Raw genomic sequence first — 25,543 nt, forward strand, 5'->3', positions numbered from 1 at the left:
TCAACCGCTCCAAAGTGCAGCAAGCACCGCCCAAATGACCCCGCGTCTGCTCCCCCCCCCAAAAAAACAAACCCCTCACGGATGCTGCTGTTCCTTGGTGGGCAGAATATTTGAAAAAGCAAGGGATGGGCAAAGATGTCGTGCGACTTTCACTTTATTAGGGTTGCCATCTTCCGAAAAGCGAAACTGCCTGCAGCGGCATTATGCGGGACGTGTCCGGGGAATTCCGGGCGGGTTGTTCCTGACATTCCTACACCGCCCTCCCCCCGAGGATCACAGGGCCGTTTTCAATCTAAAAACACGGAAACGTGTCACATAGTAACAAACAAAAATCATAACGATTATCTCGAGGGGGGAGGGCCGTCTCTTTGTCTGCCTCTCCCCGCCTGGGCGGGGCTGCCGGCTCTCCTCCCGGGAGGCGGGGGCCGCCCCCTGCCGTGCACGCGGCGGAGTCGGGAGCGCGCCGGGCCCCGCCGCGCATGCGCTCCTCCCGCTCGGCGAGCCCAGCTGCTTCCTCGGAGCTGGAGGGGCCGGGCTGGCGGGGGCGCGCGCCTGGGGCTGCTGCTGCTGCCGGGGCTCTTCGGGCGGGTGAGTGGCGGGGGCGCGCGGGGGGGGGGGGAGGGAGAAGCGAGCGCGTGGCCCCGCCAGCCCGAAAGAGAGAAGAGCCGGTGGTTTCTCTCCTATCCTTTGGGCCAGGAGGAGGAGGAGGAGGATGCGCACGGGGCCTCCCCTGGCCGCGCGCCTGGGCTCCCTTCTGCTCCCAGGCGCGCTCTGCGTGTGCTCAGAGGCTCAGGATCCCCCTCCCCGCAGGTGCCCGCCAGGTGTCTTTTGCCTGCAGTCAAAGGCCTCCGCTTTTGGAGAGCGCCGGCTCCAGCTTTGCGCATCCCGCCCGGAGCCTGCCTGCCTGTCTGTCTCTCTCGTGGTGATGGGGGGGGGGGGGTCCTGGAGCCAAATCCCTCCTCCGGGCGGGGGGGGTGCAGATGTTTCGGGTCCCTGGATGTGATGCAGCCGAGAGGGGACGCGCCTGGCCGAGGGCGCGGATGCCAGCACCTCCCTATGCGCGCACGGGGCAGGTTGCCCGCCAAGGAGGCAGCTGCTCGCAGTTGCAGGAACGTGAAGAGGTGCGCCTTGCAGTCCCAGGAAGGAAAGGATCCAGCCTCCTGCTAGCATCCTCTCCTGGAGGAGGAATTCCCCAGGGCTCCTCCTCCTCCAGGGCGGGCGCCCCAGAACCGTGGCCATGGCAGGGGGGGGAGGTGGGCCAAGCCTGGGCAGGCTCCGGGACAGCCAGCCGAAGAGGGAAGGCCTGCTTCCTGGAGTGCCCAGCAGACAATAGACGGGATCCCGTGTCACACGCAAACAACCACAGTGACACCCGAGGAGGAAAGCGGCAGCAGAGGGAGGGATGGGGAGGAGGCTGGGGGGGCCAACTGCCAGGGATGTTTTAGCTGAGATTCCTTTCTGATTTGGGGAGGGGGAGGACTAGGGGGTTCCGCTTCCAGTTTTAGGATGCGGCTCCCTGCTCCTTGCAGAGCCATTTTCACAGCAGGCTGTTCCTCCTGTTTCTGGCCAAGGGGGGGGGGTACAAGAGGTCCCCCCAAAATAAAACTTCTCTGGGTGTGTGCAATGCAAGTGGTTCCTCCTGGGCTCCTGCTCCGGAAAGGGAGAGAAGGGTGAGCTTCGTAAGGGTTAGAATGAACTGAGCTGGATTCCTAGAGAGGACACATTAAAGATGAAGGGGGTCAGGTCCTCCAGAGCAAAAGCACTTCCCTCCCAAGTTCCTTGCCGCAGGGGTGTGCATTGATGTTCTTTCTCTGCTGTGCAAATTAGTGGCACCTTCTGGGATCTACTGTCTCTTCTGCCTGTGAAGGGAAGTGACAGGCAGGTGGGGCTTGTCAACCTGTGAAGGTAGCCCATCTGGAAGAAGGAAAACTCTGACCCTAAATCTCTTCTGCCTTGCGGAATATATTTGGGAGAAGAAAAGAATATGGAGTAGACTCTGAACAAATCCAGAATCGAGTCCCTAAGACAGTTGGATGGTGCTTTGTACGCCTCCTTCTGGAAACTCCTGCAGCCAAGCTGGTTCCAAACATTCTGCTCTGCGTTCCTTTGGACCACATCAGGGAGGCCGAGAGGAGGGTCTGGGCAGCCTAGGACTGCCGTACATACTGCCCAGGCTTGTCTCCCGTAGAGGTTACTTCAGTGCTGCTAACCTAGGAGTTTGACTTCATCCCCAGAGACGCTCAGTATGGTCTCTCGAGACAGACAGATGCCAGCAACAATTACCTGTCCTTTACCCCAAGTCCCCAGGGCAGATTGCAACATTAAAACACAATATTAAAAACAGTTTAAACCACTTACCATCATGGAAAGAAGGTGGGTCCTAGCTGCTTTTTAGTTCTGTTTTCATCTTAGCCCTCACCTGCACCTCCTTTGGCCTCCCTCACTTGGCCCTCAGGGGGTTGGCCAGCAGAACAATAACAGAGACTATCTTGAGAACGTTGGAGATTTGAAGTGCTAGAAAATGAGACAGAAGCAGGAAGTGAGGGCGGGCGGGAGAGCAAGTCTTGAGGACCCCCAGGGTTAGCACTCCCACTCTAGCCTTGTGTCCACATTACACAAGATACAAATAACTCACTTGTCAATCACAGTTCTGAATTCATTCATTGACTGAAAACACTGAAATTGCCTGCACATTTTGCATAGTAACTTTCCTTCTAGGAAGGCTAGAGGATAGCTTCTCCATTTTCTTCCTTTTGTTGTTAAAGAAGGCTCAGAGTCTTGGCTGTAGTGTCGTGCGGGTCAGGTTCTTAGCAAGACTCGCCCACACTTGCTTATCTTGACCGTGTACCAATTCTGTAACAAAAACAATGCATTTGCTTTGTAGGGTTTGGCAGCAACTCTAATTAGCACAGTCTGAACTTGGAGGCTCTTGAAGGCTTCCTGAGAGCACAGATGGATGAGCAAGATTCATCTGGAACTGAAGCAGGAAAAGTCAGTGCCTTCAAAATTGGGAGCAGATTCTGGGAAAACTGTGTGCAGAAGATCCTGGGTGAGGAGGACATTCTCTGCTCAGATGTGCAGAACCAGCAGCTCAGACAGTTCTGCTACCAGGAGGCTGAAAGACCCCGAGAGCTTTGCAACCGACTCTACCACCTTGACTGTCAGTGGCTAAAGCCAGAAAGGCACACGAAAGCTCAGATGCTGGACCTGGTGGTCTTGGAGCAGTTCCTGGCTGTCCTTCCGCTAGAGATGGAGAGCTGGGTGAGGGAATGTGGAGCGGAGACCAGTTCCCAGGCGGTGGCCCTGGCCGAAGGATTCCTCCTGAGTCAGGCAGAGGAGAGGAAGCAGGCAGAGCAGCAGGTGAGAGAGACTGTCCTCTGGATACTCCCAAGGGGCTCTGAACAGGAGGGTGAATATCCCAAAATTCTCTCCTAATGGCCCCCACCTCTTCTTTGAAAGTATCCAGAGAATGATATCAGATACCTCTGAAGTTTTTCCCTCTGCCATTACTTTCCTAATCTTTCTCCTCATTTGCTTTGAATCCTTGTTGCTCTTTCAGGAAAAGGATTCCTCTGGGGCAGAGAAGACTCAGCTGAACACCAGAGAGTTGACGCTGGGTAAGGAGGAAGGAGTTTTTTCTCCGTTAGGTCTCATTTTGTGGATTTTAAAATTAATCCATGGGTTCTTTTAATCTTTTTTGGGAAGACAATTGGGGACAAGAGTCCTCAGGAAGAGAGACATTTCCCCCCACAATTAAAATATGAAATAGGTACAAACTTCAAACTGCACTCAGCAGGGTAGACATTTTCTAAGGCCTATTTCATATAATCATTGAGTTGTAGAGTTGGAAGGTACCCCAGTGCTATTGGTCCAAACCCCTGCAATGCAGGAATCTCTGCTAAAGCATCCGAAGTATATAATTTTTTTTTAAAAAAATTGTCCAATAGCACCTTAGAGACCAACTAAATTTGTTATTGGTATGAGCTTTCGTGTGCATGCACACTTTTTCAGATACCACACTTCTTCAGATACTGTATCTGAAGAAGTGTGCACACTATCTGAAGAAGTGTGCAAGCTTATACCAAGAACAAACTTAGTTGGTCTCTAAAGTGCTATTGGACAATTTTTTAATATTTTTATATATTTCAACTGTGTCAGACCAACACGGCTACCTACCTGGTGCTAAAGCATCCATGACAGATGGCCATCCAACCTCTGCTTAAAAACTTCCAAGGAAGGAGAGTCCCCCACCACCTCTCATGGGGGTCTGTTCCACTGCTGAAAAGCTCTTACTGTCAGAAAGTTTTTCCGAATGTTTAGTTGGAATCTCCTTTCTTGCAACTTGAAGCCATTGGTTTAAGTCCTACCCCCCAGAGCAGGAGAAAACAAGCACACGGTCTCCTCTTTTCCAGGCTCAACATACCCAGCTCCTTCAACCGTTCCTCATCAGGCTCGGTTTCCAGACCCTTGACCATCTTGGTCTCCCTCCTCTTCCCCCCTTTCCAGTTTGTCAACATCCTTTCTTAAATTGTGGTGCCCAGAACTGGACAAAGTATTCCAGGTGTGGTCTGACCAAGGCAGAATAGAGATGGACCATGACCTCCCTTGATCTGGACACTAGACTTCTGTTGATGCACCCTAGAATAGCATTAGCTTTTTTTGCTGCTGCATCTCACTGTTGACTCATGTTAAACTTGTGGTCCACTAAGACCCCTGGATCCTTTTCACATGTACTGCTAGTAAGCCAGGTGTCCCCCATCCTGTATTTGCGCATCTGGTTCTTCCTGCCTAATTGCAGAACCTTACATTTGTCCCTATTGCTATGAGCGCAACAACAGCCTGCCTTCTGAGAAATGAAATTGTCATTGAGGCAATGGAGGAATTTGTCAGACCTTATACTCGTGGCAGAGTTTGAGTCCCAGCAGATATCAGGGAAGTTAAAGTCCCCCATGATGACTATTATGGTTAGAGATGCACTGCTTCACCTCTGAGAAAAGCATTCACTAATGTCTTCCCACTTACCTTTGTCAGGTGATAGAAGGATTCCAGCAAGACCTCATTCACCTTTTCATTGTGGTGGAGGGGAAACAGTGGCTGTGGAACCAGACCAGGTAGGAAGAAGGAGCATTGTGGGGAAAAGCAGCTGAGGAGTGGGGCAGCCAGGGCGCCTTTGGGTCTAAATAAACCTCTGTCCTCCTTTTAGCTTCTGTCAAAACTGCCCTGAACATGCTATTCAAGGTTTATGTGCTGAGAATAATGAACAACTGCCTCAGTTTAACTTAACCTTCTGAATGTTGCAAGTATTGTTTTTCAATTGCTGTAGTTTTGCTTATATATTTATCATTGGATGTTAAAATAGGCGTCTAAGCAGTTGAGAAGCCATAGAAAACAGTTGCCAGGGTTCCCTTAAGCAGTCCCATCAGCGGCACAATGGGGCTTTCCCACTGTCTCCTCCCCCTCCCTGTGCCCCCCTGTGCTCCTGGAAGTTGGCTTTAGGGCATCTAGGGGTATCCCTCCCCAGAACAGCACATGGGGAGAGGAGAAGAGAGAGGGAATCCTTGAGTCTGGCCAACTGGAATACCTGATTTGAAGAGCACAATGTGGAGTTCCACCCATTTGCACAAAGATTAATACCCATCATAAAAATACACAATAAAAGAATTCTTTTAACATGTTACAACCAGCATCCATACTTAACATCTGCAGCTAAACAATCCCATTAAAACAGCTCAGCAAAGAACAGGCAGAAAACAACATAACAATGTGTAGAAGACAATCTTTATGCTGTCCGAGAGCAAGACATTTTTCTTCTTCTTTTAGGGTCTAGTATGCTTTGAAGATGTAGCTGTTCATTTCACAGACGAGGAGTGGGCGTTGCTGGATCCCGACCAGAAAGCTCTGCATAAGGAAGTCATGGAGGAGAACTGTGGGATCATGAACTCTCTCAGTAAGGCTCCCTGTTGGATCATGATATCTCTTTTGGAATTCAATACGTATCTATGTAACGAACTTCCTGTATTTTGATGGAGCACAACAGGGCCACCTATAGCACCTGCTTTTCTGACACCACCGCAGCACATTCAGAATGGAAGGCTATCTACTGTTTGGTTTGCAAATATTCTTCCATTTATTCCTTTTTAAACAATGATTGGGCTGGTCTGAATTGCCTAGGCTTCAGAGTTGTTAGGGGAGTTGAAGAAGCTTCTGTCAGGTTTTTTTTGTTTTTGCTTTTGTCGGTTTTTGATTGAGCAAAGGGATGACTGACCTTGGAAACGGAGCAGATTCCTTGATTGGGCCAAACAAAACCCATCCCAGAAAAGAGCTAGGCTTTTCAAACGAAGGTAGTGAACCCTGTAGTAAGACCTCACATATGATTCCCTTCGATTCTTCCTCTATCACAAGTGTTCATGAGCATTGCTCAATAGTGGGGGCCTCCATTTCTTCCTGAGGCTTTAATCTGTTTATCTGTTTGTTGCAGATGGTGATGAATTGGAAATTAAGTACAGGGGAGACCGTGACGAACTCCATCCAGTGGAGAATCCGTATGAAGTTTTGGATTCTGGAGAGAGCCTGAGTGAGAGCTCCCATTCTACTTCCCATCAAATAAATCCCACTGGGAAGACATTCTATCAGTGCTTGGAATGTGGAAGCAGCTTCACTCGGAAGGAAAGTCTCACTTCCCATCAAAGAATTCATACAGGGGAGAAACCCTATCAGTGCTTGGAGTGTGGAAAGAGCTTCAGTCGGAACTCCCATCTTACTTCCCATCAAAGAACTCACAGCGGGGAGAAACCATATCAATGCCAAGAGTGTGGAAATAGCTTCACTCGGAAGGAAAGTCTCACTTCCCATCTTAGAATTCATACAGGGGAGAAACCATATCAGTGCTTGGAATGTGGAAAGAGCTTCAGCCGGAAGGAAAATGTCACTTCCCATCAAAGAATTCATACAGGGATGAAACCATATCAATGCCTGGAATGTGGGAAGAGCTTCAGTCGGAAGAAAAGTTTCATTTCCCATCAAATAAGTCATACATGGGAGAAACCATATCAGTGCTTTGACTGTGGAAACAGCTTTAATACAAGCACAAACTTTCATAATCATGAAAGTAGTCACCTTGGGGAGAAAACATTTCAATGCCAAGAATGTGGAAAGTGCTTCACCTGGAAGAAAAGTCTCATTTCCCATCAAAGAATTCATACAGGGGAGAAACCCTATCAGTGCTTGGAATGTGGAAAGAGCTTCAGTCAGAGTGCCCATCTCACTTCCCATCAAAGATCTCACAGTGGGGAAAAACCCTATCAGTGCTTAGAATGTGGAAAGTACTTTAGCCGGAAGGAAAGTCTCACTTCCCATCAAAGAATTCATACAGGAGAGAAACCCTATCAGTGCTTGGAATGTGGAAAGAGCTTCAGTCGGAAAGAAAGCCTCACTGCCCATCAAATAATTCATACATCGGAGGAACCATATCAGTGCTTGGAATGTGGGAAGAGCTTTAATATAAGCACAAACTTCTGTCAACATCAGAGAATTCATAGTGGGGAGAAACCATATCAATGGCTGTGTACAAATTTGATTTTAGAAGACTTTAATTAGTATGAGAGTAAAGATTGCATTAGTGTATTTGTTGTTTGTCAACCCAGCAAAGAAGTGGACTTTGTCTTATAAAACACCCTGTGCCCAATATTTCTTATTCTGTCTACCCAGATCTGTGAGGTGCAAGTCATTGGCAAAGGTTTTGAATGTCCTCTCTGGGGAGAAGGTAAAGAACAATTTGGCAACACTGATGAGGCAGCCCAAAATGCTGATTTTTTTTTTGAAAAGTTGACAAGCAATTCATCGTTTACAAATTTGTGGTGCTCCTGAGCACTACTTCCATCCTCAGCATGTCCGGGATGGCAGTGGTGTCAGCTTGAAGCTCTTCCTGGTATCTCCTGACCAGACACAGGACAGCTCCCAGGAGAGCCAGAAGTTTCAGGCTTCTCTCTGTGAGAAGGGTAAGTCGAGGATTCCCTTCCTGCTGTCCTCCTCCGATTATTCAAAGTACATTCTGAGAGGGTGCAAGGAGCAAATAATTGTTATCCACGAGGAAGAATGAGTTTTGTGTTTATTGCACTCAAAGGTGGTTGGGAGCAACAGCAAGCAAAGTTTATTTGCTTTAGCCAACCCCAGTCCTCACCTGCACACATCTGACACATGGAAAAAGGCTTAGAGTGAACCAAGATTCTGAACAACACAACTCATCCCAGTGGCAGGTGTCTGACACTTTTTCCCATTCCATGTGGACATATCAACAGATCTTGACGAATTGGACTTTTTTTTTATCAGTGTCTCACATACATTCCTTGAGCAGCTGTCACTGTTCTACTTCTCCCCAATGTTAACTGAGACGCAGTCACAATGGACAAGGTATTTTTGAAACCATGCTGGGCGGCTGTCTCTTGAGTCAAGGCCTTGTGGTGACCCTCTCCACATAAGTCTGGTGCCCCACAGATTATTGGTTTTCACGCTCTTGCTCTTCTTCACAAGAATGGGAAACGATACTGTCCAATGTATAACTTTGTCCATGTGCATTCTGTCTTCCAACCTATCACCTGCAGTCCTTCCCCATAGCTGTTCTTGAATGTGACTGTACTGTAACATTAAAATACTGTTCCGTGCCACCCCAGTCTCCATAGCAGTGTGAGATTCCAGTGGTCTAGGCACTTGCCCAGATTCTTGTTTCCTTTGGAAATGAGGCACTTCAGAGACTGCGGTTTATTTCATAGACTCATAGAGTTGTAGAGTTGGAAGGGACCCCCTAGAGTAATCTAGTCCAACCCCCTGCAATGCAGGAATCTCAGCTAAAGCATCCGTTTACATTTAACCACTTCCAGTGTCTTTCTTTATTAACAGATAGGTAGCCGTGTTGGTCTGCCATAGTCAAAATAAAAAAAATCCTTCCAGTAGCACCTTTAAGACCAACTAAGTTAGTTCTTGGTATGAGCTTTCGTGTGCAAGCACACTTCTTCAGATACACTGAAACAGAAGTTGCCAGATCCTTCTATATAGTGAGAAGGTGGGGAGGGGTATTACTCAGAAGGGTGGTGGGAATGAGAGATTCCCACCACCCTTCTGAGTAATACCCCTCCCCACCTTCTCACTATATAGAAGGATCTGGCAACTTCTGTTTCAGTGTATCTGAAGAAGTGTGCTTGCACACGAAAGCTCATACCAAGAACTAACTTAGTTGGTCTTAAAGGTGCTACTGGAAGGATTTTTTTTATTTTTTCTTTATTAAGACTTTGACTAGGTTTCCTGTTCATTAAATGTCTCCCAATACCCTTTTCCATCTGTCTGCAAAACAATTCAAGATTAATCCCAATTGCCCTGTCTAGCCGATTCTCTTTTCAGGCATACGGTGCCCACCATAGAGCCCATAACAATTTATTCTTTTTCGTGTTCTGGAACGGACATTCACTACATGCAGTCCCTAAAAGCAGCTAGTTCTGTACTGTAAAAGGCAGGTAGAGACCTTTTCAATTTAGCTAGGCCATAAACCAAAAAGTAAATGGAATAATCAAAATGAAATTATTGTTTTCCCCAACACACACACACACCGCTGACCAGAAAACCCAAACCAGTTTAGTGTGCGATGTATTTACACTGGTGAAAGGAAATCTCTCCCTTTCTGGGAAAGGCTCTGGCTGGGGAGAAACCTTCCTTACAACTGGCCTTGACCAGCTGTGAACTTGCAGTGTACTAGGTTATGAAGTCCTCAAGCCCATCCTTGCCAAGGATCCTCCGAAGACCATGAAATCCCCAGAGACTCCTGGCAAACCCTGCTCTCAGAGCAAGTTGGCCTTCTTGTCAGGATAGGATCACTTCTTCCCTGAAATTCCTCTCTGCCTCTTGACCTTCACTGTTCCCTTTTGGGCTTCTGCTTAAAATATTCTTTTCAGGCAAGCATTTCTGGACGCATAAATGTTGATGTGTTTTAGTCTTGTACTGTTAATGTTTTTACTGTTTTTGATTTTTATTTAGCTGTTTAATTTAAATGATTTGTTTTTAACTGTTTGTAATAGATAATTTTAACATTTCCAGTAAACCGCTGAGATGTTTTTATTACCATCAAGTAGCATATCCATTTTATTAAATAAAAATAAATTAATCCCACCCACCATGTTCTTACTATCATGGCTTTCTGCAAAGAAATGGGGCTTGTGAAATATATTCTCATGTTGGGCCAGCAAAACCCCCCAACTCTCCATCACATTGTGGGTGCTGCCTAGACGCGGAGGTGCTTTCTATTTGTTTTTGTTTTTTGTTTTAAAAAGGAGGTGGGGGCAAACTTCAGAATCTTCATGGGGATATTTTCACTGACAGGCAACAGAAAGTAACTTTCTTTTTCCCACCCACCGCTGCTTTGATCAGCTTCAACCCAGCAGCACCCCCAACTTTTTGAATCATGTTGTAGCATCATGCTCCAAGGACTCCATTGGGATGGGGTTGCTGCAGCCTGGATCGCATCGGGTGAGTCTGCTTACGTAGGGGTGCAAATATCCAGAGTGTGGGGGTCAGGTGGGATTGCTATGAGGAATTATGAAATATGGAGCAAGCCATTGCGTCCACAATGAACGCATTGCGTTGACTGGGTTTGATTCATTGACAATAATTTCTGATCGAATCCCACAGGCCTCTGCACCTCTGCCATTTGCTTTCTCTACCCTGACAGGCACGTATAAGCATTCTAAACACAGGCCAGTTGCTTCACCAGGCATCCTCAGTACATAAAGATAGTAAGTTACTTTGATGTAGTTTTTAAATCTTTAGATAGATCTTAAGGGCCAGGAAGAGAGTTCACAAGGAGATGGTATATACTGCCATCCTTCCTCTCCTGGTTATGACCTCTGGGGTTTTGCTGAATGCATTCCTCTAGTCCTGTTTTATTTACTCTCAGATATGTATGCATGCTCAAGTAGGAAATAGTTTCTTTGTAATTTTACTTTGTCCCCACGTGGGTTTTTTTGAAATGCTCAAAGGAAATCTGATTGGTTCTTACGAACACTCTGTAAAAAGTTCTTTTATGAATAAAACGACCTGGGCCGAGGGGTGGAGAGGGATTCTTATTGGCACCTCCTCCCAGAGTCTTGCTGGTCAAGCCTCGTGTGTATTTTATTAATCAGAGTCCAATCCTTCCTTGCTTTGGGAACACTACACACTTCTGAAGGTGAGTTATGTGGATTCCTCCCCCAGCCCTACCCTGGAAGGCGTGCTGGAAACCACAGGAGGAGAGAGGGCTCTTGTGCTCGAATCCTGCTTGCTGGTTTCCTGAAGTGGACGTGCTTGGCCACTGTGAGAACGGTGCTGGCCTGATCCAGCAGGCTCGTCTCATGTTCTGATGCTGCTGGACAGATTAGAGAATAGAGGGAAAGATGGAGCAAAGGTTTTGCTTTGTGCTAGGAAGTGTCATAAGTTCGTATGTCTCCGCCATACCCCCCACCACCCAAAGACACCTCAGAGACTGTTTTTAAAGAACAGATTAACTTTTATTTGAAGGATGTTTCATTAGTGTAAACGGAGAAAGCAAAGCTGAGATATCCAGGGCTTCCTTTGAAGGTGCCACTGGCACAAGCAGTAGCAGGATAGCATTTCTGCAAGGGCAGTTATATCAAGGGCTAAGTTGATGGACTATTCGTTGCATTCTTATTTATTTAAAGAAGTTTATATCTATTTTTTTCAGCATGGCTATTGATAAGAAAATGATCAAAAAAAATAACATGAGTGAAAACAGCAGAATATAGCAGTAAAAGCCTGTCTCAGGATAGATCAAATATGGCAAGGTGAAATACACAGCTAGGGCACAATAAGTCTTTGGGATTATGCACATTTTGACCTGCAATTTCTAGGCACAGGCCCATGCTTTCCTGGTTCATGTCCAAGCACTCCCCCCTCCCCCCACAGCTTCCCCCGGGGAAACCTGATTTTCACTATTGAATTGGAGCAAACAGCAATTCAGGCTTTCCGTGGGCGTCTGTTTGTTTCGATTCAGCAGCAAAGAGCGGGTTTTCATGGGGAAAGTAGTGGAGCAAAACAAAGAAAAAGAGTTTAGACACAGACCTGAAGAGCCCAGGCCTGTGACTAGAAGTGAAGAGCAAAGGTGAGCGTCATCTTGCAGATGAGTAGCAGAGAATGGGCTGGAGCAGCCTTTCTGGGGGTTGCAATCTTGCCTCTGATTCTGGCGGAACGCAGAGGGGAGCCTCCCCAGTTCGTAAGCCCTTTAAGGCTTCTGAACTTATAACCTTCACTTAGAATTGGGCTTGGAAATGAATGAGGAGCCAATGCAGCAGTTGCGGCAAAGGGGTCGCATATATCCCAGCAAAGTAGCTCCAGTCAATAGGCTGGAATGCTATGGATCAGCTGAAGTTTCAAAGAGAAAAAAAATAAATCAAAAAATCGAAGGCACATACAGAGAATGACTTCCAACCACCATCTTATGCTAAGGTGGGTACAAAGGACCCTTCTGCAGCCTATGAGGCCCTCCTTGAGAGGTTCTTCTCACCATGAGAACATCACACCACCCTATAACCCAGGGTTGGGCCTGGTTGGGACTGACTGGAATGGAAGCGTCAAAAGGAATACCTTCTAAGAGTTTTGTTCCAGGAAAATGTAAGACGGAGGGAGGTGAGATGCTGGGTAGTCAAAAGTAAGGGTGTAGTTTGGGAGTAACTCCCCTTATTTTATTTTATTCTAATTTTGGTTAATGGGGTGTTTGGGCATGACGGAAAGCACATCACCAGGGTGTTCCCCAGCCAACCGTCATCTCAATTTGCTCAGAGACCCAGATTTTCACCTCTACATATAAATCAGCATATGGAACTTGTATACAAAGTTGTGTCAATAGTCCAAGCGCAAAGCATTTTAGGTACCTACCTAAATGCCCCTCGTCACCTGCCAGGTGACAGACCTCAAAGTCAGGTGAGGAAATAGTGCAAATTTAGCTAAAGCAGCAAACATTACTGCTGCGGTTTTCCTGGGTGGTGGGGGAGAAGCAGCTGGACAAGAGGCAGTGTGAATAATCTGCCAGCCCCCACATATCCCAACTCTGATCTAATTAACAGCCCTATAACTTGAAATCACTACCGATAGCCAAAAGCAATCAGAGGGTGTGTGCGCCAATTTAGAAAATACTCCCTTATTTAAAACACTTGATAACAGCTGTCAGATGCCCGGGTGCAGATGGGCATCAGAAGCAAAAAAACTTCCTAAATCTGGCCCGCAGGGAGGAGGACTTTTCTTGTTCACTTGGGTCGTACAGATCTTGATCCAATAGCAGAGGGCAGTCATTGTTTACAACAGATTCCCTCACTTCCTTCAGCAATTGGATTCTCTCCTGGTATCCAGGCTTCAGATCCTGCTCTTCTGAAATGATGAGCAGGTCAATGTATTCTTGAGTGGAGAGCGGGTTGGGCTTCAACCCAATTTGATGCAAGCGCTGGAGGCTTTGAGATGATTTCTGGATGAGGTCTCCTAAGGCTTCCTTAGCCTCTTTGTATTCCTGGTTGAGATTTCCAAGCACCTTCTCTGGGGTCATCGCCTCTCCAGAGGCGTCTTCATACTTTTGCTGCAACTCACCATAGGACTTAATCTCTTTTGTTACTTTATATTCAAACAGGTATTTCTGATTGAAGTGCATGTTCCACACGCAGCGGCCGGGACAGACATTGCATTTTCCCGTATTTGCATTGATAGCTACACAACGGCGCTTGCCCTCATCTCTCCGGATCGGGCAAGGATAATGGCAGGTGTAGTGACAGTTCATGCAGTTGGTTGTGAATCTTCCAGCGGCAGAGATGTCTTCCTTCCCTGGCACAGATTTTTCTACTTCAAACTCAAAGTTTATGTTGGCTGCCATCTCAGACTTGTGTTCATCCAGAGCTTGTCTCGTCTTCCTCAACTCTTCCAGCTTTCCAAGGGCAGCTCTGATTTGGGGCTGCAATCCTTCCGTGATGGCTTCTAGCTCCTTCCGTTCCCTGAGCACTTCCTTCGACAGAGTTAAGCTTTCACTGTCTAGTAAGCTTAACGTGTCAAAAAATGTCTTCATGCTTGCAGTGCTCATTTTCCAGAACTTGTCATTAGGATTTAGGTTCCCTTCATTCTCTTCAGAATTGTTGGCAAAGAGAGCTGAATTGTTGAATTTGAAGTGAACTGGGCTACCCCTGGAATCTTTAATGCATGGCACATCCTCCTTCTTCATGGCTTCCAAAACAGGAAGAGAATGTCCATCTGCAAAGGTGATCAGGATCTGGATGTTGTTCCTTATATCTTTCCCAAAAATGGAGAGCACAGAGTCAAAGACGTATTTCTGGGCACGAGTTAAGGCAGCACTGGAGGCCTGAAGTACAATACAGATGACATCGACATGATCCGTTCCTCCCGGGGTGGAGAAAAACTCCCGGATCTGCTTTGTTATCTGTTTGTACTGCTTCCTATCTCCCATGTCTCCAAATCCTGGAGTGTCAATGAAAGTGAGAGAATAAGGGACTTCAAAACCCTTCTGGTGGTGCACTACGTAGGCGGTCACTTCTGAGGACTGACTTTCAGCCTGAATGAGTTTGAATCGGAAATCATCTTCCCATTGCACACCCAGGATATGATTGATCATGGCATTGACGAGAGTGGTTTTCCCTGACCCTGTTGCCCCCATCATCACAATTACTTTGTTGGGGACCTGCACGTTCTCTTTTCCTAGCTGGTATGTTTGGATGGGGGCCGATCGATCTGAGGTGGCCTCCAGGGGAAGTACATACACTGATGGTTGCCCATCTTCCACCAGGGTGCTTTCCTGGAGGTATTTTCGAGCTAGTATATTTGCCCCGTCTTCTTCTTCTTCCATTGCTGTGGAAATCTCAGTCTCTTCGCTGGGCTCACTCTCAGCCCCATCAAAACATACAGCGGAGACTCTGAGTCTGTAGGTTCTGTGAGGCTTCAGCCCATCCAGCTGACAGGACTCTGTTCTTGCCCCTGTTCTTTTTTCTTTCCATCTGTCCTTATCACCCACCAGCCCCCTGTACTCCACTTTGTACTCCTTTATATCAACTCCAATGACCTTTGGCCTCTCCCAGACAAGACTGATTTTGGAAGACTCTACAGTTCTCTCTCTCGGTTTCCCAGGAGGGCTGGTAGGAAGTGTCTTTACAGATCTACTCAAATCACTAGTCTCACTAAGTCCTGGTTTGCTCCTAGCAGTGTATCGAAACTGGTATTCTGAGTCCGGCCTCAACCCTTTCACGTGGAATGTCTCCTGACTGTTGTCTGTATTCACAATCTCCCAGTTTCCTTCTCTTGCAGTCTTGTATTCTACCTGATAGCTGGAGATTGAAGCCCTCCCATACTCCGCAGGTTGAAATGTCAGCTGCACATGGTCATGTCCAATTCGGCCAACCAGGGGAGGGAGAGGTTTTGAGGGCAGCTCAAAGTTGCTGCTGACCATCTCCCCATCTTCATAGAGGTAAATGGAAGCTCCTGGGTTGTCCTGATCTGGGACAGAAGCCACAAGGAACCGGGTCTTCCCATTGGATTCATTGACTTGGGCAAAATCAACAATGGACTTGGCAGCTTTCCGAGCTTTTCTCTGTATGTCTTTTCGCTCAAACCAAGCATTCCAGTCCCCTGGTGCATTCTGGACTCCTGTAGGATCTGCTGATCGTTTCTGAAGAAAGTGTTGTAAGCTGGTTAAAAATGGTTCCTCATCATGTAAAGAGGTGAATGTAAATGAGACAACAAATTCATTCTGGTGGTTAAGCACTACCTCTTCCAGTTTATTCTGGGAGGAGATGGTTTCTATCCCACTCAGGATATCAAGGTAAGACTTGACCATATTTATCTCTCGTTCCTTGGTGTCCAAAAATTCATTGAGTCTTTGTCCATTGAAGGGTGATTGATTTATGGATGTTAAGATGTCTACCAGAACTCTTTCCTCTTTCCCCCCTCCCCGAATCAAAGGCAAGATTCCTGCCAGATCTTGCTGGAAAGTCTGCCTGTGTTGCTTGCAGAAATCCTGGAATCTCTTGATTTTCAACTTTATTTCTGGGAAGGTGCTAGCAATGGGATTAGCAGCCAGATCATTGCATCTCATATCGATTTCACTCAGTTGCTCCATGACGGTTTGGGCATCATAGATGAGTGCTAAGCTGATCTCACGCACCATCTTAGCTGCTTTGGAATCCAGCTTGGTCAGTGGGTACAGCCAAACTCTGACAGGCACAGCCTTGTCCCCATTGGTACCCAGCATTTTGGGCAGAGCAGTGTAGACTTTCATGGCATCTTGAAAAGTCACTGGATTGCTCTCCAGAGAAAAATCTCCATAGAACTTGCAGTTGAACTGACTTGCATGGTTTCTTTCCTGGTCGTTCATGTGGAGGGCTGCCTCGCCTTCAATAGTGACCATCTTCTGTATCATAACTTTGAGGCTTCCTTGTATGTCTTGCACGGACTCGGAAGAAGAGACATTTCGGTCAAACACAAAGAAAGCCTGGGCTCCATACAAGATGGCAGTGACAACGTGGGTGGCTGTGCCATGGTCGAAAACTGCTGGATAAGAGACATTTTGGATTCCCAAATGGCTCATGGTCAGCTGTGAATACTTGGTGGTAACTTTGTACTGCAGAGTGACTCTGGCCTGTTGCTTGGACTGCTTGGTGTCTTGAAGGTACTTGGCTGACCCTTCCACTTTAACCATTCCACCCAAAAAGCTGGCCTTGAGAGATGCAGAGACATTGAGGGCAGAGGCCTTATCATCGATGGAGTCAGAAGCAATGATCTCAGATTCCGTCTTGGGCTGGGGTTTGATATCCAGGTCCTTCTGAAGGGAGTCTTGGTCCCAAAGGGTGATTCCTGGAATCAAACAGAGAAATAACCACACAAGGTTTTAGTGATGTTCAGATAAATATCGATCCCCTCTATCCAAAACGCTTAAGCCTGCATAGGGAAATAGTTGTGTTAAAAGTGGCCCCATAGAGCCATCGTTGCCCAGGATGGGGCACACATTTCTTTTCTCCCATTATCATCCCCGCTTGAGCAGTTTTGTGCAGCTTTGAAAAGGTTTCCAAAATGACTCCTAAGCCGTTTGACCAGAGATGATTCAGGGTCTCGCCCCACTTTCCCTTGACCTTTATTTTGATTGTATCATGTGCCAATTAATTCCACCAGGGTCCGAGAGCTTTTCTCGTTGCTCCATTGCTGTGATTGCCAAAACCCGATCTTAGCCACTGAATCAGATCTTATTAGATGCATGGATTAGATGCAAAGAGAGATTGTGCTGAACTGAGCTTCAGTTAGTGGCTGAGATCGGCTTTTGCAAGTCACACCTGCCAAAGAACAAGGAAAGCTCTCGGACCCAGAGATCTGTACACAAAATATGGGTCAAGCGAAAGTATGGATGAGCCCTGATTTGCCACCTTCATTGCTTTCAGAAGATGGATTTGTTTCTCTTCATAGCTGAGCATAGGGAACCTCTCTCCTGTTCCCCGTTCTGATCTTCTATTTCAACCAAGAATACCTTTTTGATAAGCACCACTGCTGTCTGAGAACTTTAAAACCAGAGGTTTACCGAAGCCTGAGCAGAAAATTTTCCCAAGCCCTTGAAAATATCTAAAGCCCTTTTAGTGATGGTTCTCTTCTGTTTAGGAAGTGAGCAATATATGATGAAAAAAACTATACAAACCACACATGGAGGGCAGCGAGGAGGTGCTTTCTCCCTAGCACATGCTTCTGATGATGATGATGATGATGATAATAATAATAATAATAAATAAATAAATAAATAATTTATTTATACCCCCGCCCATCTGCCTGGGTTTCCCCAGCCACTCTGGGTAGCTCCCAACAGAATATTAAAAACACAATAAAACATCAAACATTAAAAACTTCCCTAAATAGGGCTGCCTTTAGATGTCTTCTCCTTGACCTGATGGGAGGGTGTTCCACAGGACGGGTGTTACTATGGAGAAGGCCCTCTGCCTGGTTCCCTGTAAGGTTTCGTTCACACCTGAGCAAAAGGTGACCACCCTGTGAAGTTTTTGCAGGTAAAAGATGATTCCTGAGGTTTGCATCCACAGGTGTAGCGGGACCCAGGAAGCTAGAAGAACCCTATGCTGCTCTTAGCCCCTTAGAAACCTAATGGAAGAGCAGGTTGTTCTGGGAGCCTTAATGCTGCTCAGCTTGCACAGAGCCCATTCGAAGCACATGGCTTACCTCAAAGAATCCTGGGAACTGGTGAGGCCACCAATTGATGGGAGGACTTTGCAGGGAAAGGCACCTCAGATGGAGGCCTGTACCAGCAGCAGGCCCAACCTCTTGCGCCCCTCGAGCGAGGCAAAGGCTGAGGCCCACTGAGGTGCCCCCTCTGCCACCAGAGGCAAGTTTAAGGGAGCATGGCCAGTTAGAATGGAGCACAAGAGAGGGGCCGCCAAATTCTGCTGTTGCACAGGGTGCCGCTGGAATTTGAGACCCCAAGGCCTGCCGTTGCTACCACCTGCCTGCCTGTTGAGCTGGGTGCCCAAACAAGGGTAGGAAAGGCAGCGTCAACAGCAGGAAGCCACCAAACACAGCTAACCCACAAGGAAGCAAGTGGATCCCAGGATCTCAAGGCCGACTCTTCAACCCAGACCCTGAGATCATCGTGTGAGACCCTTCTTTGTGTGTCCCCTCCGCAAGAGGTCCAGAGGGTGGCAACACGAGAACGGGGCCTTTTCTGCAGTAGCTCCATTTGTGGGATTCTCTTCCCAGGGATGCTCGCCTGGCACCACCATTACATATCTTTAGGTTCCAGGCAGAATCTTTATAACCAGGTCTTTGGCCTCAAACTATCTGAGGCCTTTTAAAAGGGGGTGTTTTAACTGTATCTTTCCCTATTGTTTTTCATGTATCTTTGTGGGGTTTGGGCAGGGCTGTCTTAAGCTTTATCCGGTGCCGTGGTGCAAAGCTCCCTCCGCCCCTCCCCCCCCCATTTCCTAGAGTTTTTTTAGGGAGGACAGCACTGCTGGTGGGGCTGGAGGAGGCGGGCAGTGGCTGGAGGGTGGCTCCTCCGGTGGGGAAGAAGCGGAGGCTGGACGCAGCAGCTGGCCGCTTTGTGCCGCGGTGGCCATGGCAGACGGAGGCTCCGGGCATGGCGCTGCTTCGGCGCGGCATGGTGAGGGCGGCGAGCTGATGCCGGGAGGCGCCGCGTCCAGCCTCCGCCTCTTCCCTGGCGCCCTCCAGAACTTGGCGCCCCGTGCCACTAGCCTCTATGGGCAAGACGCCCCTGGGTTTGGGCTTCTTTTGGATGGTTGTAAGTTGCTTGGAGTTGCCTTGAGCTACATAAAGTGACTAACAAATTTAATAAACGATCATCATCATAAGTGATGCATCTTGCCACTAACACTGGTTTGTTGGAATAATCTGTATCCCCTCCAACATTTTTCCAATGAAAATAGGGCCATACTACCATACCCTCCCATATCGCTCTCATGAAAATAGAGGTTTTTGACCTTTTTGAGCCCACGACTCCCTTGACCATCTACATGTTTAGCTGGTGATATATCACGATGTTGAAAACCAGACATCGCTCAGCCCAAACTAGGCATGGTTAAGACCTCCATTCATTTCAACTGTAGTTGCGGTTGTTATATTTCATTTATTCCTAAGATCACTGAACAGGTCACAAAGCTGTTGACAGAACTATAAAAAAAACCATTCCATCAGTCCTATAACATGATATATAAAACAATAAAAACCACACATTAAAGGACTGTAAAAGTAGAGATTTTGCCAAAAACTCTTTTGGATCATAATTCAATTTTAATGAAGTTAAGAGGGACAGACAATTCATTGTTTAGGTGGAGAATGAACGAAGGACTGTTGGAAAATCACAAAATTATCGAGAAAGCACAAAAGACCCTAAAAGATTATTTTGAATTAAATCTGAAAAGAGAAACGGAGATAGACATAGTATGCCCTCTTCCTAAATGAACAAATAATTGAGCAAGTGAGACATATATACAGTGGTATCTTGGTACTCAAACGCCTTGGCTCCCAAATGCCAAAAATCCAGAAGTGAGTGTTCCAGTTTGCAAACGTTTCTCGGAAGCCGAACGCCCGATGCGGCTGTCAGCTATTGTTTCTGGGGCACCTGCACCAATCAGAAGCTGTGTCTTGGTTTCCGAACATTTCAGAAGTCAAACGGACTTCTGGAATGGATTAAGATTGGCACTTTTGTTTTTGCTATTTATTTTGCATTTTTGTTTTTAATAAAAGCCCCCCATTCAAACAATGACTGTCATCAGTGCAGGTAAGAAAAATGTATTATTATTATTGTTGTTGTTATCATCATCTACAATACCGTCTTATTTATTTTATAGTACAGCACATTGATTATTGCTTTCATTTTATGGACCAATAGTCTTGTTGGATACTAAAATTCATGCTAAATTGCTGTTTTAGGGTTTTTTTTAAAAGTCTGGAACGGATTAATCTGTTCTGCATTACTTTCAATGGGAAAGTGTGCCTTGGTTTTGGAACGGACTTTCGGAATGGATTAAGTTTGAGATCCAAGGCACCACTGTACAATACATTTAAATCAAGCCCCCTAGTCCTGGGAACTTCATTTTGTTATGGGTGTTGAAATTGTAGCTCTGTGAGGTTAGAAGACAGCTCCCAGGATCCTTTTTGGAGGGTGGGGGCGCTTTATGTACCTAAAGTCTCTCCGTATTTCATATGCCACATGAAATACCATTTTCTGCCCCAGATGTCCCACCCAAAGTGATCTCCCCACCTCTCTGCCAGCTTTACCTGGGATCAGGGAGTCTTTGCGGCAGTCGTACAGCATTCCCAGCTGGAACGGGCGGCCCAGGGCCGGGATGTCAATCGTGTTGTCTGTTCCCACCATGGCTCAGGTCACGCTGCTCTCCCGCTTTCACTTCCCTGCAAGAAACAGGAGCTGTGAAGGAGCCAGGACAGACTTTGAAGCACAAGGAGGACTAGCGACACCATCAAGAGGGGGTGCCAGCAAGGCTGGAACAAAAAAATAGGGGGGAATGTTGCATAGTGAAATAAGATGCTTATTTCAGCGGGTGGCGCTGTGGGTTGAACCACAGAGCCTAGGGCTTGCGAATCAGAAGGTCGGCGGTTCGAATCCCCGCGACGGGGTGAGCTCCCGTTGCTCGGCTCCTGCCAACCTAGCAGTTCGAAAGCACGTCAAAGTGCAAGTAGATAAATAGTTCTCGCTCCGGTGGGAAGGTAAACAGCATTTCCATGTGCTGCTCTGGTTTGCCAGAAGCGGCTTAGTCATGCTGGCCACATGACCCGGAAAAAACTGTCTGCAGACAAATGCCGGCTCCCTCGGCCAGTAAAGGGAGATGAGCGCCACAAACCCAGAGTCGTCTGCGACTGGACCTAATGGTCAGGGGTCCCTTTACCTTTATCGAAGAAGATGCCAGATGGAGCCAGCTTGTTTTCTGCTGCTCCAGAGGGCAGGACTGAACCAGAGGATTCAAATGACAGGATCCTGGCTAAACATTATAAAGTAACTTTGTGAGGGTGAGAACTGTTTGACAGTTCCATTGGAACCAATTCCCTTGGAAGGCTAGACTTTCTTTCATCTGGGTCAAAGGCTCCGTTTGACACCCCCTCCCCATGTTTGCACATGCATGCACACCTCAACACCTTTGTGTTGGGTTTGATGAACCTAAAACATGGCCAGTTTTGAGAAAGGAGAAAAGAAAAAGTGTGCTAATGCCTGTGGTTTGAAAGAGGCTGAAGAAAATATAGTCTATCCAAATAGTAAAAAGTGTGTGTGTGTGTGTGTGTGTGTCTGGCTTTCATTCAGCCTTAAGTAGATCTCCTAACAGGGTCCTGGGTTCAAGCCCCACACTGGGCAAAAAATTCCTGCATTGCAGGGGGGTCAGACTAGATGACCCTCGCGGTTTCTTCCAACTGTATGATTCTGTGATTCTCTTTTAGTAAAGCCGGGGAGCAATCTGGATCAGGGCCCTGGCGTTGGCATGATGAATCTGGCACACAAAGCCCTTCCTATAACGCTGAAGGAAAAGGTCACCACTTTGCATTCTGCAATTGCGATGCCTCAGCAGCCAGGCATGTCTTGGGAACTGCAGGGAGTGTTGGTTCCTTTATTGTAAATGGAGCCTGACACCGTCTACTCAGTGGAGCTTACTCCCAGGTAACAGGGTCAAGAATGGGCAGCCTTACAACTGAATCCAAATCATTTAGGCTCCAAACTTAGTCCCACTGAGTTCTATAGGATTTACTCTCTGGTATGTTCTTGATCATGATGGCAGTTTATATCATCATCATCATCATCATCATCATCATCAGGGCTTTTCCCCCCAGCCAGAATCACCTGCACTTCTCAGGTGGGCACCATTGCCATTATAAGAAAACAAGGAAGGTGTTCACCTCTTTTTTTCAGGAAAAGAGCAATTATTATTATTATTATTATTATTATTATTATTATTAGTGCTTTTTTCTAAAAAAATGTTTAGGGGTATTCTCATTTTGACTCAAGAAAATCACCATTTTATATTTCAAGTCAGGGGAAATAAAAACAGTAAATGGACAAAAGTACAAAGATTCACAAAATGTTTAGGGGTCTGTGTACCCCTGCATACCCCCAGAAAGAAACACTGATGATGATGATGATGATGTTTACTCACCTTTTCCCTGACAGGGACTCAAGGCATCTTACAGCTAAAGTCATATTTCATTCCATTTATCTGTTGAAAGTGTTGAACACGACCTTTTCCCCTGTACATTTTTTCTTTACAACAATCCTGGGAGATAGGTTTGGCGGAGAGGTTGTAATTGTCTCAAGGTGTCTCTATTTTCACCTGAGAAACAAGGAAGGTATGAAAGGAGGGCCTGCGATCTGATCTGATCTGATCTGAGTTCCCCAGCAGGCGCAGTCCAAAGAGGGTCAGGGAGACACTTGTTCCTCGGTCATTTAGGGCTTTGAAGATCATAGCCAACACTTTGAATAGAGCTGGAAGCAAAGTGGTGACCACTCATCGTAATTTGGGAAACTTTTAGGCAGGATTGGAGCGCAAGAGCTCTCTCTCCTCCTGGTGACCATCACAGCCCCTTGTGGCAGGGAGTTCCATAGTTCTAACTACGCACTGCCCTGAAGAAAGTGCCCAAGAGAGCAATATTCTGCCCGGCTGGCTTCTCAGCAAGACCAGAGTTCCTGCAAACATACATTGCAGGAAAATGCTGCTGCAGCGAGGGCTGGAGGATATATCAATATATCGTCCAAAATGGGTTTGAAGTCCCTGTTGTGATATCAGTTTTCATAATTTCTGACCTGGCAGTCATGACATGCATGTGTGTAATGCAAAAATCACAATGTGGGGAAAACCGTGAAGCCAGCCAATTCCTTTACATAGGTTGCTCCATCCTTATTTCAGACATTGTGATATATTGGTCTATGGCGATATTTAGCTGGTGGTGTATGTGGGAAACCAGATATCTCTCAGCCCTAGCTGCAGCTGCAGTCATTAAAATGCAAGTTTATTTTTTATAATTTTTTAATGAGTTTTTTTGGGGGAAAATACATATAAAACAAAACGATTTCCAACATTGCAATACAGAGTTCTTTCGAACCCTTAGACCTCCTTTCCCCCCTCCATGGATTCCATCTTTAAGATTAAATTTACTGTGTCTTTTACCCTTATCTATCTATTATATAACAATATTTACAAAAAATATTCCATAAGTGTCTTTATTTTGAAATCCTTAAGATAAGAGCCAGTGTGGTGTAGTGGTTAAGAGCGGTAGTCTCGTAATCTGGGGAACCGGGTTCGCGTCTCTGCTCCTCCACATGCAGAGGAGTCACACTTGGGCCAGTCACACTTCTCTGAAGTCTCTCAGCCCCACTCACCTCACAGAGTGTTTGTTGTGGGGGAGGAAGGGAAAGGGGATTGTTAGCCGCTTTGAGGCTCCTGAGGATAGTGATAAAGCGGGATATCAAATCCAAACTCTTCTTCTCCTCAATATTTTAGTTTTCTGTTAATTGTGTTGCTTTGACTGTATACTATATTTGACTTTCTTCAGATTGTTTCATTGATGTTTTAATATTCTGTAAACCGCTTTGAGATTTTTCTTAAAAATATAAAGCAGTATAGAAATGAAATAAATAAATAAAAAATAATAATTTACCTGCCACCTCCCCCCCCCAGGAGCTCAAGGCGGTCTGCATGCTTCTCCTGTCTCCCCTTTATCCTCACAACAACCTTGCAAGGAACGTTAGGCTGACCCCATGAGCTTCATGACTCAGTGGGGATTTTTGCCTGGGTCTCCTGGGTCCTAGTCCAGCACTCTAACCATTGCCCCACACTGTTGGTGTCCTCTTTCAGTATCCCAAATTGAATGGATAACAGCCTTCACACAAGAGGAACTGCTGCAGACGCTGAGCATTTCTAAGCAATACTTTTACTCCGCCTTTCAGGTACTTACCAAGGCTGTGGAAATCAGAGGAATCTCCTGTTAGCCTCAAGATTTTTTCGCGTCGTCTTGAGGAAACCTACAAAAGATGTGCGTCTCCTCTTCGGTCCAAGTCTGTTTCAAGGCACACAGACCACTTCTCCTTTTATCTGTTTGATAATGAAAGTTTACGTGTAGGCAAAAAACATGTCTTGCATGAGAAGGAAGTCAAGAGATTGTATGAACTAGTTGCAGTGCTCAGCATTCTGCCCTCAAAAGCCTCTAGCGGTGATCTCCCCACAAGGATGGGCCCCTGCACTAGGGAGTACATGCATTTGTGGGGCGTTGTTTCCATGCGGCATCCATGCGCTTTAGGTTCCATTGACCCAAATGCAGCCTCCCTTTCTCCACCGAAGGCCCGTTTGTAGTATGTGTATTTTAAAAACGTCTCTTCTGCGCAGAAGTGCTCTTACACAAATAGCTTTTGGAGTCCTGTGAGTGCTGGAGTCATGTCTAGTCATGTTGTTGTTTAGTCGTTTAGTCGTGTCCGCCTCTTCGTGACCCCATGGACCAGAGCATTCCAGGCACTCCTGTCTTCCACTGCCTCCCGCTGTTTGGTCAAACTCATGCTGGTAGCTTCGAGAACACTGTCCCACCATCTCGTCCTCTGTCGTCCCCTTCTCCTTGCACCCTCCATCCTTCCCAACATCAGGGTCTTTTCCAGGGAGTCTTCTCTTCTCATGAGGTGGCCAAAGTCTTGGAGCCTCAGCTTCAGGATCTGTCCTTCCAGTGAGCACTCAGGGCTGATTTCCTTCAGAATGGAGAGGTTGGATCTTCTTGCAGTCCATGGGACTCTCAAGAGTTTCCTCCAGCACCAGAATTCAAAAGCATCCATTCTTCGGCGATCAGCCTTCTTTACGGTCCAGCTCTCACTTCCATACATCACTATTGGGAAAGCCTTAGCTTTAACTATACAGTGGTACCTCGGGTTACATATGCTTCATGTTACAGACTCCACTAACCCAGAAATATTACCTCTGGTTAAGAACTTTGCTTCAGGATAAGAACAGAAATTGTGCTCTGGCAGCGCGGT

General features: G+C 46.7%; 3 protein-coding genes across 5 annotated transcripts in view; 1 reads left to right on the forward strand and 2 right to left on the reverse strand.

Annotated features, from left to right (window-relative positions):
* LOC308459801 (uncharacterized protein) overlaps positions 1-8,886 on the forward strand; it is a 37,721-nt gene extending 28,835 nt beyond the window's left edge. Inside the window, exons 1-6 of one of the 3 annotated variants that reach the window (XM_080975503.1) lie at positions 462-588; positions 2,885-3,360; positions 3,560-3,617; positions 5,032-5,111; positions 5,821-5,947; positions 6,479-8,886. In XM_080975503.1, coding sequence (XP_080831629.1) covers positions 2,953-3,360; positions 3,560-3,617; positions 5,032-5,111; positions 5,821-5,947; positions 6,479-7,596 — 1,791 coding nt within the window. In that variant the 5' untranslated portion in view covers positions 462-588; positions 2,885-2,952 and the 3' untranslated portion in view covers positions 7,597-8,886. Of the gene's footprint in view, positions 1-461; positions 589-1,718; positions 2,374-2,884; positions 3,361-3,559; positions 3,618-5,031; positions 5,112-5,820; positions 5,948-6,478 lie in introns of those variants that run through there. The other 2 variants (XM_080975504.1, XM_080975502.1) reach the window with 2 other exon arrangements.
* LOC308459763 (uncharacterized protein) overlaps positions 1-25,543 on the reverse strand; it is a 125,594-nt gene that overhangs the window by 45,944 nt on the left and 54,107 nt on the right. The window lies entirely within an intron of this gene.
* On the reverse strand, positions 11,507-24,578 carry LOC308459766 (uncharacterized protein). The gene is made up of 3 exons (XM_080975397.1): positions 24,484-24,578; positions 20,809-20,940; positions 11,507-16,875 (listed from the first exon to the last, which is right to left on the reverse strand). The coding sequence occupies exons 2-3, from the start codon at positions 20,903-20,905 to the stop codon at positions 13,226-13,228; spliced, it is 3,747 nt and encodes a 1,248-aa protein (XP_080831523.1). The 5' UTR covers positions 20,906-20,940; positions 24,484-24,578; the 3' UTR covers positions 11,507-13,225.

The sequence above is a fragment of the Podarcis pityusensis genome (assembly GCF_964106645.2).
Source record: "Podarcis pityusensis genome assembly, chromosome: 12".
Lineage (NCBI taxonomy): Eukaryota > Metazoa > Chordata > Lepidosauria > Squamata > Lacertidae > Podarcis > Podarcis pityusensis.